Source organism: Monodelphis domestica, chromosome 3, assembly GCF_027887165.1.
Source record: "Monodelphis domestica isolate mMonDom1 chromosome 3, mMonDom1.pri, whole genome shotgun sequence".
Classification (NCBI taxonomy): Eukaryota; Metazoa; Chordata; class Mammalia; order Didelphimorphia; family Didelphidae; genus Monodelphis; species Monodelphis domestica.
Window position 1 is genome coordinate 232,696,508 of NC_077229.1, and position 18,186 is coordinate 232,714,693.

Below are 18,186 nucleotides of genomic sequence, written 5' to 3' on the forward strand. Positions count from 1 at the left end.
ATATATATATTTTTTTTTCTCCCCCTTCCACTTGGTCTACCTAACTTCCACACATCAGGTTTAGTGTCACAACATTATGCCACTCTTAAGCACACGCTATTTATTAATAAACACTTCATTTCTCCTGCAGGGCCAATCTGACTATAACTCGACCCAGACAGAGACTTATGCATGTGTGTAGAGCATACACATTTCTCAGTCCTTATCTCTACCTACACAGAAATGAAACAGACCCCTCTCTCCCAGGAACTCTTCCCCGAAATGAAGCAAAAGGAAGTTTTCCCAGCCTAAAAACGTGTAGGCAAAAACCAAGGGGATGGAGGGCTGACAGCCCCTGAATGACACACCTCACCAACTGCGCTGCCCTGCCTGCCTCGTCCACAAAAGAAGTAGCCACTAAAATCACCCACCTCCCACGCCAAACACCACAAACACACACACAACAAAGTGAAATAAAGCACCCAGCCACCTCGAACCCTAAAAATGCATAATAATCCTGTCTGCTTCCTCGTCCTCACCACCATATACCACCAAAACTTCCCCTTAGCACCCTCCCATCAAAAAAAAAAAAAAAAGCCTCCAAACCCCCCCCCCCCCCAGGTGGCCCCATACCTATCGCTAAAGAAGAGAAGGAAGAAGGAGAAGGAGAAGAAGCGCTGGGTTTATTTAACCCCTCCCCTCCTTTGCCCTTGCTGCTCCCTATGGTGCTGGCTGGAGTTGGTGGCTGCTTGGATGCAGTGAGAGAGAGTGCGGTAAAGTGTGTGAGGGAGAGAGGGGGGAAGGAGAGGGGAACCGGAGGGGGAGGAGGGGGGAGAAGGAGGGGTGTTACCTGCGGAGCGCCGGGGTGCTTGCTGCTTTCTCCTCGGCATGCTGTTGAGGCTGCCACCAATGCCGCCGCCGCCGCCGCCGCCACCGCCGCCGCCGCTACCGCCGCCGCCGCCGCCGCCGCTGCCGCTGGAGAGTTTCCGCAGGACGTCTCCAATCCCACTCTTTTCATGCAGAAGAAACAAAACACATACACATAGGGAGGAAAACGTGGGGGGAGGGGGGAAGGGGGGAGAGGAATATAAAACTGAAGGGTGGGGGGAAGAGAATGCAACTCCTAGTTGTGCTTAGCAGCAGCAGCAGCAGCAGCAGCAGCAGGAGCAGGAGCAGGAGGAGGTGGAGGAGGAGGAGGAGGAGGAGGAGGAAGAGGAGGGGGGGGAACAAAAGTTTGGTGGTTTGGCTGGGTGGTATTTTCTTCTGTTTGGCTGGTGTCTCCCCCCCGGTCAGCTCCCTGCGGTACCGAGCGGGGTGCGGAGGGGGGCCGTGGAGGTGGGGTGGGGGGGAGGCACACCGCACGCCGCTGCCTGTTTCCGCCGCCGCCACCACTCCAAAAACTTGCTTAGGAAATGTTTTCATTTACAGAGGTTTCTTCTCGCCCTCCTCATAAGTTCCTATTTATATATATATGTATTTTTTTTTTAATCCAGAAGCAGCTTTCGTCTTGTGTCTCTCGCCGGCGGGCAAGAGAAAGGTGCAGTTGGAGATAATTTTCAGACAGGAAAAACCATCCTCAGCAACAACAACAATAATAGTATTTTTTTAAAGCAGCGCGCATAGATCAGTTCGAATTGCAGCATGGATCCATCCTTTTTCTTCTTCCTCTCTTGCTTTAATCACTTCTTGGTAGAGCTTGAGAAAACAACAGCGACGAGATGGTCAATTCAGGCACTCCCCCCTCAAGCCTTTCTCCAAGATCAAAGAGTCTCAAAGCGCAACTTTCTCTCCCGCTCCCCCTTTTTTTCTTCCCCTCTATAGGTTGAGGGGTCGTGGATTTGTTTTTATTGCGCGGATAATAGCTTTTTCTTCGTGCAACAACTGAGGTCGATCCAGTCTCTCCTTTTCCTCCCAGCACTTAGTCTAAGAGCAAGAAAGCAAATAATAAGGAGTAAAGCATACGTACATACATACATACATACATACATACATACATACATACACCGGATGGGAAATGTCAGGCACTGCTCCACCTTCCAAACAGTCACAGATCAAACAGTGTCACCACCACCGGAACACTACTTTCTGGCTTGCTGTGGTTCCCCCCCCCCCCCCCCGTTTTTTTCCTCCAAGATCGCAGTTTCTTCGAATACTAAATATAATGAAAACATATTTTTATCATGCTTTTTGGTCGATCTTGATCTTCAACAGAAAAAAAAAAACACACATAACACAAAAAGCACACCCCTCTTTCAAAAAACACACAAAAAAAAACCACCAACCGGGAAAGTGTGTGCAAAAAGGGGGGAGGGGTGCGAAGAGAAGACATTCACTAGGTGGGAGAGATGAACATGAACTGTTCCCCCCCCCCTTTAAACTCCTGGGAGAGAAAGAGATCCACTCTCCCTCTCTTCTCTTTTCAGTGAAATATAACACACATTCAGATCCCAGAGCTTTCAGACAGTCTCAACTGATAGACAGACACATCGAGCTGCTTTTCCTGCTTCAGTTTTTACTCCTCCTCCTCTTGCCAACGTCACCCTGACAATTACAAATAGGTCTCACACAAACCATACCTGTCAATCTTTTTAATTGCTTTGTTTTCTTTTTTTTTCCTAGGGCTAAACAATATGACAGAAAAAAGAAGTCTTAATACAACATCATATAAAAGATTTCACATGTGAGGCAGGCATTTGGGGATTTTGTCATTATAATCCACTTGCTAATATACTATTTAAGACCCATGTGTTCTAAGCCAACTTTATAGATCTACTTTCTACTGGTTCAAAAAGCATGTTATAGCTTCTCTAATGGTCTTTTCACACACACACACACACACACACACACAGGGACTCATTTTTGAGACTATAGCACCTCTTTCACACTTGTTCTCTGAGTGTTTAGGTTTGTGGGATGGAGGGGGATGTTTAGGGGTTTGTTTGGGGGCATATTGATAAATTCTATTTCATATATTGCAAAAAAGGAAGATATTTTTCTAGTTACCTTAAATATGTGAAATTTAGATCATAGACTTAGTTCATCATAGAAGACTATTGAAAATATTTAATTTGGCTGCTCTATGAAAAGTGAATTGATTTTTTTGGTCAATAGCATGCAATTAAGAAGTGAATTGACACCATAGTACTAGAGATCATTCTAGCTCAGTTATAAAATGAACTCTTCATACATCATTGCAACATCTCCAATTCAATTAACTCCCTCTGCATCACCACCTAGAAGTTCAGCATGTTTATGTGCTCTGGGAGTTTGGCCCACTGTATTCCAACATGTGCTTTTTCTCCCAACGGCAAATCGTGCAGAAGCTACTTAGAACACTAATGGGCAAACGAGAAATCTGGGCCAAAATAAATAAATAAAGTAGCTCTATTAAAAATACTTTCATGGGAAAAGTAAAAGGATTGGTATAGAAACCTGGTAGAAGTTGGGAGGAGAAAGTGCAAGGGAAGATAGATGATGCACCCTCTACGCCAAAATAATAATAATTACCAGTATATTCAGCAGGGACCTTCTTTTCTTTATGAAAAGAAGTTAAGGACATAGTGAATAAATGCTGCAAATATTCCCTAAACTATGACGCTTTCACTCTTCCCTAGATCACCACTCTGCTGGTGGTTGCTAAGTGGCTCTGGGTTGATTCGTACCACCTTGCAAGGAAGTGAACATTTCGCACGGGAAGGGGAGGCGCCTGTGACAGCAGCCCCAGCTCTTCAGCAGCTCCTAATAACAACATTAGATTAGCTGCAACTTCTCCACTCTAGGTTTATTGATCTTTTAACGTTTTGTTTTCTCTCTCTTTTCTTTTCAGAGGAGTGCAATCCGTCTCTTTTTTATTGTATTTTTAATCCGGGGACTGTACAGAAGAGTAGGGATATCCGGCGCGTTTCTTGGAGGGGTGGAAAGAGAGAATCCCTTGGCGTGCAGATTTCAAAACAAAACAAATCAGAAACATTAAAGGAGAAGAGGATTTGCAGAGGGGGTGGAGGGTGCAGGAAACGAGGGGGGGCACATTTTTTCTCCAGTAAACATTAGCAGAGCCCCCCTGGCTGCACCATTCCGCTGGTCTGGGCTATTGGGGATTTGTTTAGTGTAGGGTGGTTGTGTGTCGTGGTGTGTCTGGGATTTTAGGTTCTCACAACCGCGTTCACACACGCACACACTGAAACAGCGACAGCCAAAGAGAGGTTTAGCAAGATGACTTTTTTTTTTAAAGGAGATTATTTTGGCTTTTTTTTTTTTTAAGCCGGGTCGGTACAAGCGAACTGAACTTGGTCATTTCAAATTCGAGACATTACTGAAAATCTTACGAGGAGGGGGAGGGAGTGGAGGTTGGGGGCGTTGTCTGTTGTTTCCGAGTTGTGCAGCCGGGTTTTGCACTAGGAGGACGCCAACAGGCTGCGGGGTGGCTTCATTGCGCAGGCTGTATTTACATACACAAATCTCTTTTGGGAAAGGGAGAAGAGAAATTCTGGACCCTTTTCTGTCTCTGAAGGAGTTAGGGAGGGAATTCGGTGGGGGCGATAATAGGAAGAAGTAGAGGGGGGTTGAGTCAAAGTCGGGGAGGACAGCTAAGGGTTGTGGAGGAGGGACAGACCTGCCTCTACAGGGGGGAGCGGTTTGTGGAGAGAAACAGCTTTTTCTGGGCTGTGGAAAAGCTGAGGTTGGAGAGTGGGGGTGGGGGGTGAGTGTGTGTGTGTATGTAGGAGAGGGGGAGGGGATTTGGGCAAAGGTTGTATAGGTGAGAAGGGAAGACGGGAGGTCGCGGGCTGGGGGGCGATGAGGGCGGTTGCTGCTGCTGCTGCTCCTGCCACTACGGTGGCGGCGGCTGCGTCTGCTGCAAGTGTAAGGAGTAGGGCTTTTCTGTGGCCGAGGCATTGGGGCTCCCCATTGCTAATGCAGCCGCCGCCGCCGCCACCCTGCAGGCCGATTTGCCACGCCGATTCCTGGCTGCCAACCACCCCTGCCACCGCCCGGCCTATCGTGGACATGTCCTACGCACGCCACTTTCTGGATTTCCAGGGCTCTTCCATCCCCAAGTTCATGCAGAAGCTCGTGGTGAGTCAGCTGGGCTCAAACTTCCGAGAAGCCGTTACCCTTCTTCGGGATTCCCCGGTGCCCCTCCCAGGGGACGGAGACCTCCTCGTCAGAAACAGGTGAGCTGGAGAGGGGTTCCTTCCCCAGCCTTCTCTCCCCTACCCTACTAAGACCTCCCCTTCTTCCCTTCTCGACTCTTACCCTGGTTTACTCCCGAATTCTGGTCTTTAGCAAACATATGGCCCTGTTTTTCTCTGTTTTTATCTTCCTCTTAATTTCCCAATCTCTTTAAAAGAAAAAGAAACGATCTGTCTCTCTCTTCCTCCCATCCTCTGTCTCAGCCTCCGTTGGTCTCTCGCCCTCTCTTATTCTCCCCCCACCCCCTTTCTCTCCCTTCTCTCATTCCTTCTCAGTGTCTCTCTCTCTCGCTTACACCCATTCTGACTTACTATGATCCTATAAAGTTGTACCAGCCGCCATCTGGCGAATGTTAATTTAATTTTATTGTTGTTGTTGTGAATATCTGCTGCCAGAATGTCCTGATACTTTCGGGGCTGTTTTAATTTGGGATTCCCCTCCCATCCCCCACTCTCTTCCTTACTCCTCCCCTCTCCACCCCCAAAATAAAACAAACGGGACTCAGAAGGGGAAGCTCCCCTCCCGTCCCACCACACTCACACATGCACACACTCAATCACACATGATACACACATTATTGCACTTATAATCCTTAAGAATGGGAAAGCACTACACGGAAATAAACCAACGATTTCATGTAAAGTATACAGGAAGAGGCTGAGAAAGCAGGATGTCTTTTCTTTTTCCCTCCCAGGTTTGTAGCCGCTTTGCTATGTGTCTGTGTTGTAAGTGTGTTGATGTAATCTGCCAATGCTATGTGCTTTTTATCAATGTTGTTTGGTTATTGTCCACCCCTGTATTGTATAAAATCCATGCATTCTTCGTGTTGGTTCTGATGCATCCACCCCCGTATCTGTTGTGTCTTTATCATCTGCAGGATTTACGGTCGAGTTTTGATATTTTGTGGTGTTTTTTTTCCTTTGTGAATACACTGGGCATAAGTGCATTTGCTGGGTGCACATGTTTTACGATTGCCTACACATCCTCTGAAAAGTCTCTGTTTGTTACCACTTGGTGTCTATCTTTTCCAACCCTGTGCCCTCCATCCTCACCCCTTTCAATGTTTTCTCCACCTCACTAACCTTGAGTAAGTAGTGAATCAACAGGAAGTGAGAGGACTCCCAAATAGTCTGTCAGTGCCATCCTGTCACTGTCACTCATGGCGGTCTCGATCATTGTCATTACTCTGGTCCTCATTCCCATAAGCTATAAGATTTTTAGCTGTAAGTAGGCTTCTTCCTACAGTGTCATCATCAAACTCTATGACTGTACCACTTTTCAGAAAATGTAGACCTGAGGAAGCATCTCTGTATTGGTGAAATGCAGCTTGAATTGTTATGGGGATTTCGTGTTTATACTGAAATGGGCATATAGAGGGGGATCTGAGAGGGTTAAGCGGAGATTTTACTGTGTTTTAAATACTGTGTTTGCAAATATTGTGGTCCGATCTCGAGATTGGTTCACACAAAACTAAAATGTTAAGAACAGAATATATTTTTACCTAAGGCGCCTGGTGTGACTTTTTATCTCTCCATTTTATAAATAGTATTAGGCTTTAAAACAGTTCTGAATGATTTAGGAAGTCTTAGAATGATAAATAGACCGTTAGGGGAGTGGGAGCGGTAAAACTTATGGAAATCCTGTTGGGAATGCAACGGTTGATTCAGAGTCGGGAGGGGTTGGAGGCTTATGGTTTGGGTTGGGTAAGGACTTATCTGTTGTGTCTGGTTGTTCGGGAGATTTTAATTATCAAGTTTGCAACTTTGGAAATGGCATTGTAATGATGAGCCTACTTCATTTTGTAATGAAATGTTCAGACTTTAGATTTTAAAGGGAGGAACTAGATTAGGGAGAGAACCCACTCATCCAAGTTTAAGAAAAATGGTTTTGTTCTTGAATTTAAGGTGTGTGTGTGTGTACACACACATATAAACACACTTGTATATGTATGTATGTGTGTATGTGTGTATGCGTATAAATGGGAATGAAGCAGAGATGAGAACCATTCTTGGAGTGGAGGCTAAATTGTCCTGTAAAACTTTAACCCGATGTATTGAGAGTTCAGGCTGGCTAGTTGCCACTCCTACAGAAAACAGCAATGGCTGAAAACGCCAAGTACCTTCAACACCCAAAAGCTGGATATAATCTCATTTTTTTGAATGCGGAAGGGGAATGAAAGTGAAGTAAGAAATTGGAAAGTTAGACTTACAAACTACTAAGGGCTTTGGGTCTCTCAGATGGGACAAGCTGCTGTTTTGCAATCATCACCACCCAACCCCTTCACCACCACCTATGAATTTTAACAGGTTACTTGTGTATTTTTTCCCTGTCAGACCCCTCCCCTCTTCTGTCTCCCTCTTCCCCTGGGACTTCTCAGGCACCTTCTAGTAGTGCCCAGTACACTGAGGGGACAGCTCTGCCGAATGAGGGTTACAGAAGTTAGTCCCAAAGATTTAAGTAACTTAGTATCCCAGATATCAGTTTATGGGAATGTAAATCACAAGATTGGAGGTCACCAGCTTGGACTGAAAGCCTTTTAATTTTTCTTTCAAATACAAAGTATCTTTCTATTATACATATTTACTTTTTTTTTAAAATGTTACTACCCGGTTTTTTTCCTCCGGAGCTGCCACAGGAAGAGAAAAGGGCCAAGTCGTCCCTCTCCGCCCACACGACGCCCCCCTCTCTCTTTCCCTGTCGCTTCCCCTTTGGAAAATCAGCTCCTTCCCCCAAAGGGTAGGAAAAATCCCTCAATTCACTTAACCTTGCAAGCCAGTTCCAGTTGAGATAGCCTCATATAAGATTTTTTAAAATAAAATGTAGTTTTAATAATTTATTGGCGTTTTGTTCACTTTAATTGTATTCCACCTCCTGAACAATGAATGTTAATTTTGATTGAATGTTAAAATGGATTGAAATTTTATGCAAACAACCCTCATTTTTATTATAAAATATGCTTTGGAATTGATGACTTAACACTTATGCCCCGCTACCCTTTTTATAAATATACAAGATGTTTTGCTTTTTCTTTTCTTTCGAACTTTTTTTTTGGAGGTAGTGAGCCGTTCGCCCATTTTATTGCAAAAGAACTGAAAAACATCTAAAATCTTTATTAAAAGAGAAATGCTTTTAAACCAGAAATCGATTTAGAACAATAAACTTTGTCATTTCAAAAGGGTGAAAGGGCATAAAATCCTTAAGGTATATATTTATGCTAAGAGAGACATTTTCCAATTTTCCCCTTCCCTTGTTATATTGTGGAGGACAACTCCCTCTGCCCCCCTCTTTCTGTATCAATGTTTAAAAAAACCACCCCTAGTTTGTGTTATATCCTGCCCTTGAGCTTTTTGCAAAAAGATGACAATTTCGTTTCAAAAATATTTTTAAACGATTTCTTTGCTAAGATTGCAGATAATTAATCAGAAAATGTATTAAAATATCCAAGAAAGTGATGAGATTTAGTTTTAATTCGTGATCACAGAAAGGAAAAAAAATATTAAGACTGGCATTTTTTTTTAATGGTCTGTGGATGACTTTGTTTTGTCTCCCTGTGTTTAGGGCTTTTGCTCTGGATTTCGGTCTAGGGTTTTGTTTTTGCTAATAGATTAGTTTTCCCCTCCCCTCTACAGGATCGCCCTATTTTCACAATAAACAAGACGAAGGGGTTCAACACTTTTTAGTATAAATAAACTGAGTGACTCAAGAAGAGTGTATAATTATTTGGGAAAAACCAGCAAAGGGGGGTAGGGAGACCTGGGCTTTTTTTCTAGTACTTCCAAATTTCAATTTTTTTTTTTTTAGAAAGCCGATACAATCAAGCTGCTAGACTCATACATTAAAATAAACACATTTTAATTTGGGAAAAAGTGCTGGAAATAGAACTGATAGCAAACTATTGCAACCCCCTTGTAGAATTTCTTTACCTCAGTTTCCTTACTTTCTATCTTTACCAATCCCGATTCTCCCCCCTCCTCCAGTCTTTTCATCTCTTTCTTCCTGCTTTTGAACTTGTTTCTAGTTATTAAATGAAGGTGTCCAGTGGGCTAAGAGAACCTCTCTTGGCTCCCCTCAAATGGCAAGGTAAGGTAGGAAGGGCTCCCTGTGGACAATATGCTTCCCTTCAGCTGCTGCATTTGATCATCTGAATGTGGGGAGGGGAAAACCAAAGAAGGGAGGGTAAACCCTCACTGGAGGATGTCTAGGGTGGACTTCTGGGAGGATTGGAAAATATGTGGATTGGATAATAAGAGGGTTGGTAGCCCACTGGCCCAAAGAATCTTTTCACACGGAGGAAGCAGCTTTAAAAGACTGGAGTGTGGTGGAGGAGGGGGGCGGGAAGAGAGAACAGCAAAACCAAAAATTAAAGTCAAAAGACTGACAGAGTGTACAGTGAATGCACCGCACCTCCCTCCTCACTCCTTCACCCCATTCTCCTTTTGGGTTTCACTGAAAACTTCAGAGTTGCTAGGCTCATGTGTTTTTGCAGACCCGATTAAAAAAAAAAAAAAGCTTTGGCTTCCTGACCTGATTCTTTCCTCAACCTCACCCCAGCACGTGCTCTCTGTTTCTTTTCACCACCACCACCACCACCCCCAAACACACACGAACATATACATACCCTTCCCTCTCTTTATCGTGTTTCTCCTGTGCTGAGGCACAGAAAAGATGCAGGACTTCCCTCACTATGGAATTATAGCTGAAAGTGGTCACTAGAAGGGAGAATATTGGAAGGTCTAAAGTGTTGAAATGCATTGAAATGTCTCTGTAACTCCAAGGGTTCTTACCTCACCCTCTCCCTAACATTAACATCCTTAACTACCTGCCCATCTTCTCCTTTTTCCTGGAGTCCCAGCCCAGCATGACACCTGTCTCATTAGTCAGAGATCAAACTTTAAATATTTGATTCTTGTTTTAAATGCTTGCGGTAGTTTTAATGGAGAAAGGGGGATAATCACAAAAGGAGGGTTGAGAAGTCATTTGAGATAGTAATAAGATGGATAACAAAAATCAAGAACGTCTCATGCCCTGTTTCTGTTACTTAAATCCCTACCTTTCCAATCTCATCTCCTTCCTCTGGGACTACCTAGAGATCAGGATTTCAAGCAATGCCAGCCCCCCCATGGACAAGGAGAGTAGGATTAGTGCCACCACTGATGGTGTATGGAAGTTTAAAAAAAAAGAAAGATTTGACAGCTGGGCTTGTCTTTGTTATTGTTACTAACCTAATATAGTTGTCAATATCATAATTATTTTGGGATGTTGTTTTACTTTTTAGCTGGAGCCCAAGAAGGTAGTGTTAGGCCATTTCCTCAACTAAAAGACTTCCAAATATTTTTCACATATCTCCAGCTCCACGTTTTTTACTTTTATAAAAGACTCTTGATTGATTTTTTTTTCTCTGCTGCTCTCCCCTTTTATCTTCCCCTCTGAGTAGAATAGGGAAATAAGGCTGAGGGGGGGTGACCAGACTGTTATAGAGACAGGGTGGGCAAAATAGGAGGAGGTTTTTTCTCATCTTCATCTTCAGCTTTTCCCCTCCACTCCCATTCAAATGTGCCCAGACACCTGAAAAGCAACAGAGTTGTAGGGTTTGAAAGAAATCTATAGGGTGTGGTGTAGTTTGTCAGAAGGTTAGAGTAAAGGCTGCCTGTCTCCTGGGAGAGATCTCACAGCATCAAAATCACTACTACTCAGTTTAGGACTCTGCAGAAGTAGGGGTGAATATTAAATAAACCAGTGCTAAAGCAACATTTTGGGGTATTGAACCAGAATTCAGCATAGGAAGGGTTAATTTTGAGAAACTAGGCAAAGAGAAGAAAACAACAGTAGTGACCCCCTCCTTCCCACAAAAAAAAAAAAAATCTTCACTTTACTTGCTATAAGCTTCCCCTTGAAGCTGTCTTTTCAGTCTAAAGCAGAAATACCAATAAACCTTGCAACTTGGTTATCATCACATCTCTCTGTGATGGTCTGACTGGCCAATTTTTTCTAAAAGCTACTCTTTTCTTTCTTTCTCTTCCTTTCTTTCTCTTTCTTCCTTCTTTTTGGAGGTGGAGTGGGAAAGAGAATGGAGTAGGTGAGAACAGACCTTGGGAACTGTAAATTTAAAGGCAAGATGACAGCTGTTTTTCATCTCTAAAAATAGAATGTAGTTATCTTGGGCCAAGTTAGAAAAAGGGAAAAAATCGTCATTTAAACTCTTTTCATTCTGCATTAGATGTCGGAAATGCAGTAGCAGGTTAATAAGACCCTTTGTATGTTTTGCTGATTTCCGTAACCAACTTAACAAAAACATAATTTATGAGATCTCATTATATAAGTGAATATCAATGTTTGTGTGAATATATGTGTATATGTAGAAAATATAGAAACAAATAGCATTTTTAAGCACAAAGTTTATTGGCTGTATTTGAGTGTTACTTGTCACTCTTGCCCTGGACAGTTTTGTTTACTGTGACCATTAGAAATGAAATGAATCCTTTGGAAATGGTATTCTTCCACAGATTTCTGCATGCCACTGGATACTGTAATCTTTTCATTTTGCTACAAGTAGATATGCTATTTTTAAATTTTATTTTTAAAGTTTTTCAGTAACATACCTGAGTTGCTTCTTGGCATTTTCTAATTCTGGTTATCTAATTCTTTTTTCTTTATATATCAAGATATTTTTGTTAAAAGCTTTACTAATTTACTAAGGTGAAAAATGCTTTAAAAATAAAGCTCCTCCAATTCAATTAAATCCTGATACCAAAATGAAAGCACTCATCTGGTATTAATCATGTAATATTTCTGCCTTTCATTGGGGAAAAAACAGGATATTTCATGTGTGTGTGTGTGTGTGTGTGTGTGTGTGTATGTGTGTATTTATATACAGAGAGAGAGAGAACTGCATTCTATTTCATCTGAAAAAGACTAAAAATGCTGGGTACTCAACATAGCAAATGTATATGAGACTATTTTGATTTAATTAATCAAATTGGTTATTTTTTTATACTGGAATTCATGAAATAAAAAAAATTTTGCTGTAACCACTTCCAACATTTTTTAAAAACTCCACAATAATATGCTGTAGCCAATGACCTTGTACATCACATCAATCCTGAATAATATAATTGTCATTAATAATATCTGAAGTATTAATATGTTGCCAAAATCAATATGCCAAAATCTGCTTCTTTATATATGCTTATCCCATAGTGTTGCTTTTATATCTTTGGTAAGAAGTCTATTAATTTCCAAGCTATACCAATATATGAAATTTCTACATAGTGTAAGGCTTAGGAAGACTTAAAGGTTTGAGTTTTTTTTCTTTTTTTTCTTCCTTTTTTTAAAAATTGGCATGCTGTGGAAAAATAACTTCCTTGAGTTTCAAAAATTATGTGGAACCATTTCTAGGCTGATGAAACTATAAAGTATGCCAAAAGCTTGATTGAAAATCACTGTTGTACTAATGTGTGTTTAATTTCCTTTTCAGTTTTAATAGCAGGACTGGGTTGGTTTTTGTTTTTTGGTGTCTTTTTTTCCCAAATCTATCTGAAAGTATATCGAGGGGGTACCCCTTCCTTAATAGCTTTAATCAGAAACATTTTTCCACATGGCATCTAAAATTCTTAACAAAGGAAATATCTTAACCCATTTTTGTTTTCTTCTAGATTTGTTGGCGTTAATGCATCTGACATAAACTACTCAGCTGGTCGGTATAGCACTTCAGTTAAGATCCCATTTGATACAGGTTTTGAAGGTATCGGTGAGGTAGTAGCCTTAGGCCTCACTGCTAGTGCCAAATACACAATTGGCCAAGCTGTGGCTTACATGACACCTGGTTCTTTTGCTGAATATACAGTTGTGCCCGCCAAAAGTGCAATTCCAGTACCCTCGGTGAAACCTGAGTACCTTACTTTGCTCATAAGTGGCACTACCGCATACATCAGCCTGAAGGAGCTTGGAGAATTGTCTGAAGGGAAGAAAGTTTTGGTAACAGCCGCAGCTGGAGGAACTGGACAGTTTGCCGTGCAGCTTGCAAAGAAGGCAAAATGCCATGTAATTGGAACTTGCTCCTCTGCTGAAAAGTCTGATTTTCTGAAGTCTCTCGGCTGTGACCTTCCCATCAACTATAAGACTGAGAATGTTGGGGCTGTCCTTAAAAGGGAGTACCCAGAAGGTGTGGATGTAGTGTATGAATCTGTTGGTGGAGAGATGTTTGACTTGGCTGTAAATGCCTTGGCTATCAAAGGGCGCTTGATAATTATTGGGTTTATCTCTGGCTACCAAACTCCTTCTGGCCTTTCGCCCATTAAAGCAGGGACTTTGCCAGGCAAACTGCTGAAGAGATCTGCCAGTGTCCAAGGTTTCTTCCTGAACCATTACTTTTCTGAATACCAAAAAGCCATGGACCACTTGCTCAAGATGTTTGAAAGTCAAGAACTGGTTTGTGAGGTAGACCTTGGAGACTTGTCTCCAGAGGGCAAGTTTACTGGCTTGGAGTCGGTATTCCGTGCTGTAGATTACATGTACATGGGAAAAAACATTGGAAAAATTGTAGTTGAATTACCTCACTCTGTCAACAGTAAGCTGTAAAAACAGAACAATGATATAAATCAAAAGAGAAAGAAAATGGGCACTTTATGCCCCAGAATTACTAAAAACAATTTATTTTAGTAGGTAATGGATAGAATATTTTTTTAGAAAAGCAATAAGGTGTTAATGAACAGGTTTCTCCCCTTTTCTCACTTAAACAAGGAGTTTAAATAAAATGTGTCGATGGCTGAGAATATTAAGTGCCTGCGTTTGATTCCTTAGCTTATATACTTACAGTCTGGACCAGTTTCATACCAGATTCTTCAATTGTTCTGAGAATCTGTTTTAATTGCTGATGCATGATCTACTCTGATAAGTCTTTCTTCAGCTTGATGAGATTTAAAATGAATTTTGAAAACACTAAATTGTTTTTCTTTTTATTTTCGTTAGTTACCATTTCATGTTTGTGCTAAAAAGTATTCCATACCTTAGAGGCATTTATAGGTAAAAAATTCTAAACACTTGAGTCACTCATTTTGGAGAGAGAGGAAGAAATAAAAGCTCAACCTTATAAATACTGATAAATAAAAGAACTAATCAAATAATTTTGGAGGTTTCCAAGGAAGGGGGAAGTGATTCTCTTAGTACCTGTAACTATACTTCTAAAGTGTAGCATATTACCTAAAGGCCTTTATTTCCACTTCACACAAACATATTTGGCAGGGGAAACTCTGCTTTTTAAAAAAAAGTTTGGGAATTAATTATAAAGGACATTCTGAAGAATTAGAGGAAAATAAAAGATCATAAATTTTTATATTCACAGGAGGAAAAAAAAAGTACATCAGCGGTTTAAAAAATGATAAAATACAGAAGATACAAGGGAAGAAATAATGTGGGTAAACAAAAAAGCATTTAATAGCAATGGACTTTTTATTATTGGATAACGAAGGTATATTAAAGAGTTGTGTGTACATTAGGTAATTAAATGATTAAAAATAATTTGTTTAGGAGCAAAATTTACCAGGGGTCAGGAGGGTGGGGGTAACCATAATTGTGCGGAACAGAAACACGTAAAGCTGTGTCTGTTCTGGTAGGCCAAATTGCAATTTTTTGATGTAAGTAAGAAGGGATGGACCCTTCCAGTCACCACCAACACTTTGCTGCAGCCACCCACCTCCTATGGCAAGGAACAATGAATGTCATCAGAAACTGGTTATGTACTTCCATCTCTTCTAAATCACACACATCTGGAGCTTATGGACTTGCCTTTAACCTTCCACACACTAATGAACCTGCTTCCAATTTAATTGTGCTGGAATTTCAGAATGCCTGTCCAGATGAAGGTAGTTCTCTACCAGGTCGTCATTTTTTTCTCAAAGTATTGTAGACAAGTGTAACTGTCCCATCATGTACAGTATAATTAAAGTTGCTCAGGGAAAAGTTTGTAACCATATTTGAAAATATTATTTTCCTCCCTTCAATCTAAAGAGGAAAGAAATTCTCCTGCTGAATGGCTGTTAGTATCTATTTTACAAGATTTACTCATTTTCAGGTACCTAATGTAGCTGCTAGCATGCATGCACAACAATACAATTTATATGGTAAATGGAACCAAATAATGGCTTCACTGAATGTTATGGCTGCACTGAAGGGAAATGTCACGGTAAATAGCTGCCAAATTATGGATCACGCCGAAGTGTCACAACTGCACTAAAGACAAATAGCACTAGAGGCTATTGCCACTGTGACGCTTTTGAGTTATGAAGAAGAGGAGCAGCCTCATGTGAGGCTCTTTGTGTCCTCATTATAGCAAAGGGTTACTGGTGCAATGTACAAGAAAACCCCATCCAATGTGGACGTTGGTTATTAATCTGTCCCTTTCAGATCTAACAGCTGTAGCAAAACGGAAAGAGTCTGCTTTTCTTGCTTTTAGACACACAAACAAACAAAAGGGGGTGGGGGGAAGGGGGGAACAGGTTTTATGAATGTAAATGTGGACAGGAAATGACTGGTGATGGAAAAATGTAATAAAATAATCTAATCAAAGAATATGATTAAATTTAACATAGTATGTGTCTGAAAGGTTTAGTTGCTTCTTATGCAGATAGATGTGTGAATATAAGCAATAATGCACTTTCTCCCTTTGTAAAGACTTGAGTAGTAAGGACATTACCAACTAAATTGCTTCTTCTAAACTGAAGTGAGTCCCGGTTTCTTTCATTTTAATGGGTGGGTAATAAAGATGAAAGGCTAACATTTTTAACTGATGGATCCCTTAAGCTACAGAATAGAAATTTATTATGTTTCAAGGGGATGTGCTAAATTCAGCTCTGTAAGAAGAAGGAAAACTCAAACACCCAGGTTTAAAATAAAATATAAAATGAAACTCTCATGGTGCCCCACCCCATCCCACCCCCACCTCCATGCACCAAGAGTGGGAAACTACAGTGCATGTTGTTTTCATTTATTCTTTAAAAATAATAATAAATGGATGATTTCACCCATTCAAATAATACCAAAAATGTGTTTAAACTTTTTTTCTTTTGAAAAATGATTTGTAAATTGAAGGTCACAGTTCAGCATCAGTTTCTCTCTTCTGAAATCATGGTTCAAACCCAGTCTCTAATGTTAAATGAAATGAGTTTGATGGTCTAAACACCTTCCTTACTGGACAATATTACATATCACAAAAACTACCATTCATAATTCAGTGCAATTGTCAGTCTTTGTTTTAGAGAAGGGACTAGGGATGAACAATCATGGTGGATAAATTATTTCTCAATTCTCAGTGTGGCCTCCTCTTCACGTCAGCCTTAAGGTCATTGGCAGGGCAGCGTGGGGGGAGCTCGTCTCTCGTACACTTGCTATGTGGAGAAATGAAGGCTTTTCAACAATTAATTACAATTAGGCTGAGGCTTCTGAAAATGAAACGTGACTTCTTGGGCATTTTTTACATGCAAAAATACCAACTAAACAAATGTCATTGGGTTCTTTTTATTATAACTATCTTATTAAGTTCAGTCTACTTCAGCAGGAAAACCAAATAATGCACGTTGTGCAGAAAGGATTATAAAGAAAAGACCCAGAGAAGTTTCAAAATATAGTTTATAGGAAAAGGCTTCAATTGAAAACTATTTCAATATTTCTATCAAACTGGGGGAAGGGTCTTTAAATGGTGACTAATGTATCCTGCATTTATCTGCTACATGAGGCAATGGCAAGTAGCTGCTTTTTATTAAACAAATAAACAAAATCCTGTATTATGTACTTCAGGAACATTCGAGCTAATAAGTATGTAATGTCCTGAGTACAACAGAGAACTCTTTTTTGTGTCCACAACCACAAGATTCTGGAAACTTGACAAATGATATCATTTAAGACAGATGCCTGCCTCAGGGACCAGTTTTGGGGCTTCCTGTTTCTGGCTTTTATTTGAGTAACATTTGTAATTGCCACCGGATCTGTACCTGTGTAGTATTTTAACCCCTTCACAGATACCAATTAACATGAATTCCATAGATTGGTGCTTATTAAAAGAAAGAGAGAGAGTGAATGGCATCAATAGGGTTTCCTTCCTTTATTAAAAGCAATTCAGTATATAGACACATGTGATGAATGTCATTAATTGGAGTTACAGATCAAGACCAACCAAAACATATAATGAAAAACTTTCAGAACCAAATATAAATAGGGGGATAAACACAACCAGAATTATATGATGATACTTTCCCAAAGGAAAACATCATAAACGTAGCCTAGGTACAGAATTTCAGACGTCTACAAATGTTCTGTATGTTTCTCTACCTTATCTTGTTGGATGAAAATAAGCTCACCAATTGATTATTTAAAGTAACCTTTTTCTCTATTAACAAATTAGCAAATTTTTCTTAATCAGCATTTTTCTTTCCATCTAAATTCTGAGAAAATCTTAAGAGAACAGGACCAAATTTGGAAATCTTTTCTAGGAAGGGTAGGAAAGGAAGCTTGTGAACACAAGAAATAATCTACAGATTATTGTGGTAGTTGTTTTCTTTATTGATTTTGTATGGACAATGTATGGAAAATGAGGGGGAAAGTACATGAAATGTTATTGACTGAAAAGAAATGTATTAATCCATGTAATTTTTTACAAGATAGTTTTTTTCAAAGGAAAGGAAATAGTACGCAAGCATCTATGTATAAATACATACATATGTGTTCTAGGATTGATGTGCAATTCTCTTAACTAGATTTAAATAAATGATGAGATATCACTACCATGACCAAAAATGTACTTAAGTAGATGCTACCTTAGATTCAAAACTATGATGCAGGATAAATAAAACTGTCTTTTGTCTTTTTTTTTTTTGGATCAACTCTCTAGTAGTTTAAAAGGGTACCCCTAGGGGAAATAGCAGACTCATGAAATTTTTCCTGAATTCTCCAAGCAGTAAAGTATAACTTGAAGAACAGTTTAGGGATACTAATATATACCTCATATGTTCTGGGAGGCAGAAAGCC

General features: G+C 40.5%; 2 protein-coding genes across 7 annotated transcripts in view; one reads left to right on the forward strand and one right to left on the reverse strand.

Annotated features, from left to right (window-relative positions):
- The window catches only part of TSHZ1 (teashirt zinc finger homeobox 1), a 93,872-nt gene extending 90,391 nt beyond the window's left edge, over positions 1-3,481 (reverse strand). The window contains exons 1-2 of the mRNA XM_056823571.1: positions 2,262-3,481; positions 830-1,902 (exon numbers count right to left, since the gene is read on the reverse strand). Coding sequence (XP_056679549.1) covers positions 830-869 — 40 coding nt within the window. The 5' untranslated portion in view covers positions 870-1,902; positions 2,262-3,481. The remainder of the gene's footprint in view (positions 1-829; positions 1,903-2,261) is intronic.
- Positions 640-13,940, forward strand: PTGR3 (prostaglandin reductase 3). Of its 6 annotated transcripts, none has more exons than XM_056823575.1 (3): positions 640-752; positions 4,920-5,150; positions 12,822-13,940. In XM_056823575.1, the coding sequence occupies exons 2-3, from the start codon at positions 4,984-4,986 to the stop codon at positions 13,744-13,746; spliced, it is 1,092 nt and encodes a 363-aa protein (XP_056679553.1). In that variant the 5' UTR covers positions 640-752; positions 4,920-4,983; the 3' UTR covers positions 13,747-13,940. The 6 variants fall into 6 exon arrangements, with proteins under 6 accessions (XP_056679553.1, XP_056679550.1, XP_056679552.1 ...); XM_056823572.1 differs by having other exon boundaries at positions 687-757; XM_056823574.1 differs by lacking the exon at positions 640-752 and adding an exon at positions 3,629-3,758.
- The last annotated feature ends 4,246 nt before the right edge of the window (positions 13,941-18,186 follow it).

Coding starts and splice junctions, on each gene's coding strand:
- PTGR3 (XM_001373927.5), top strand. CDS start 4,774: ATGAGGGCGGTTGCTGCTGCTGCTGCTCCTGCCACTACGGTGGCGGCG. Junction 5,151..12,821: donor GACCTCCTCGTCAGAAACAG/GTGAGCTGGAGA, acceptor GTTTTCTTCTAG/ATTTGTTGGCGTTAATGCAT.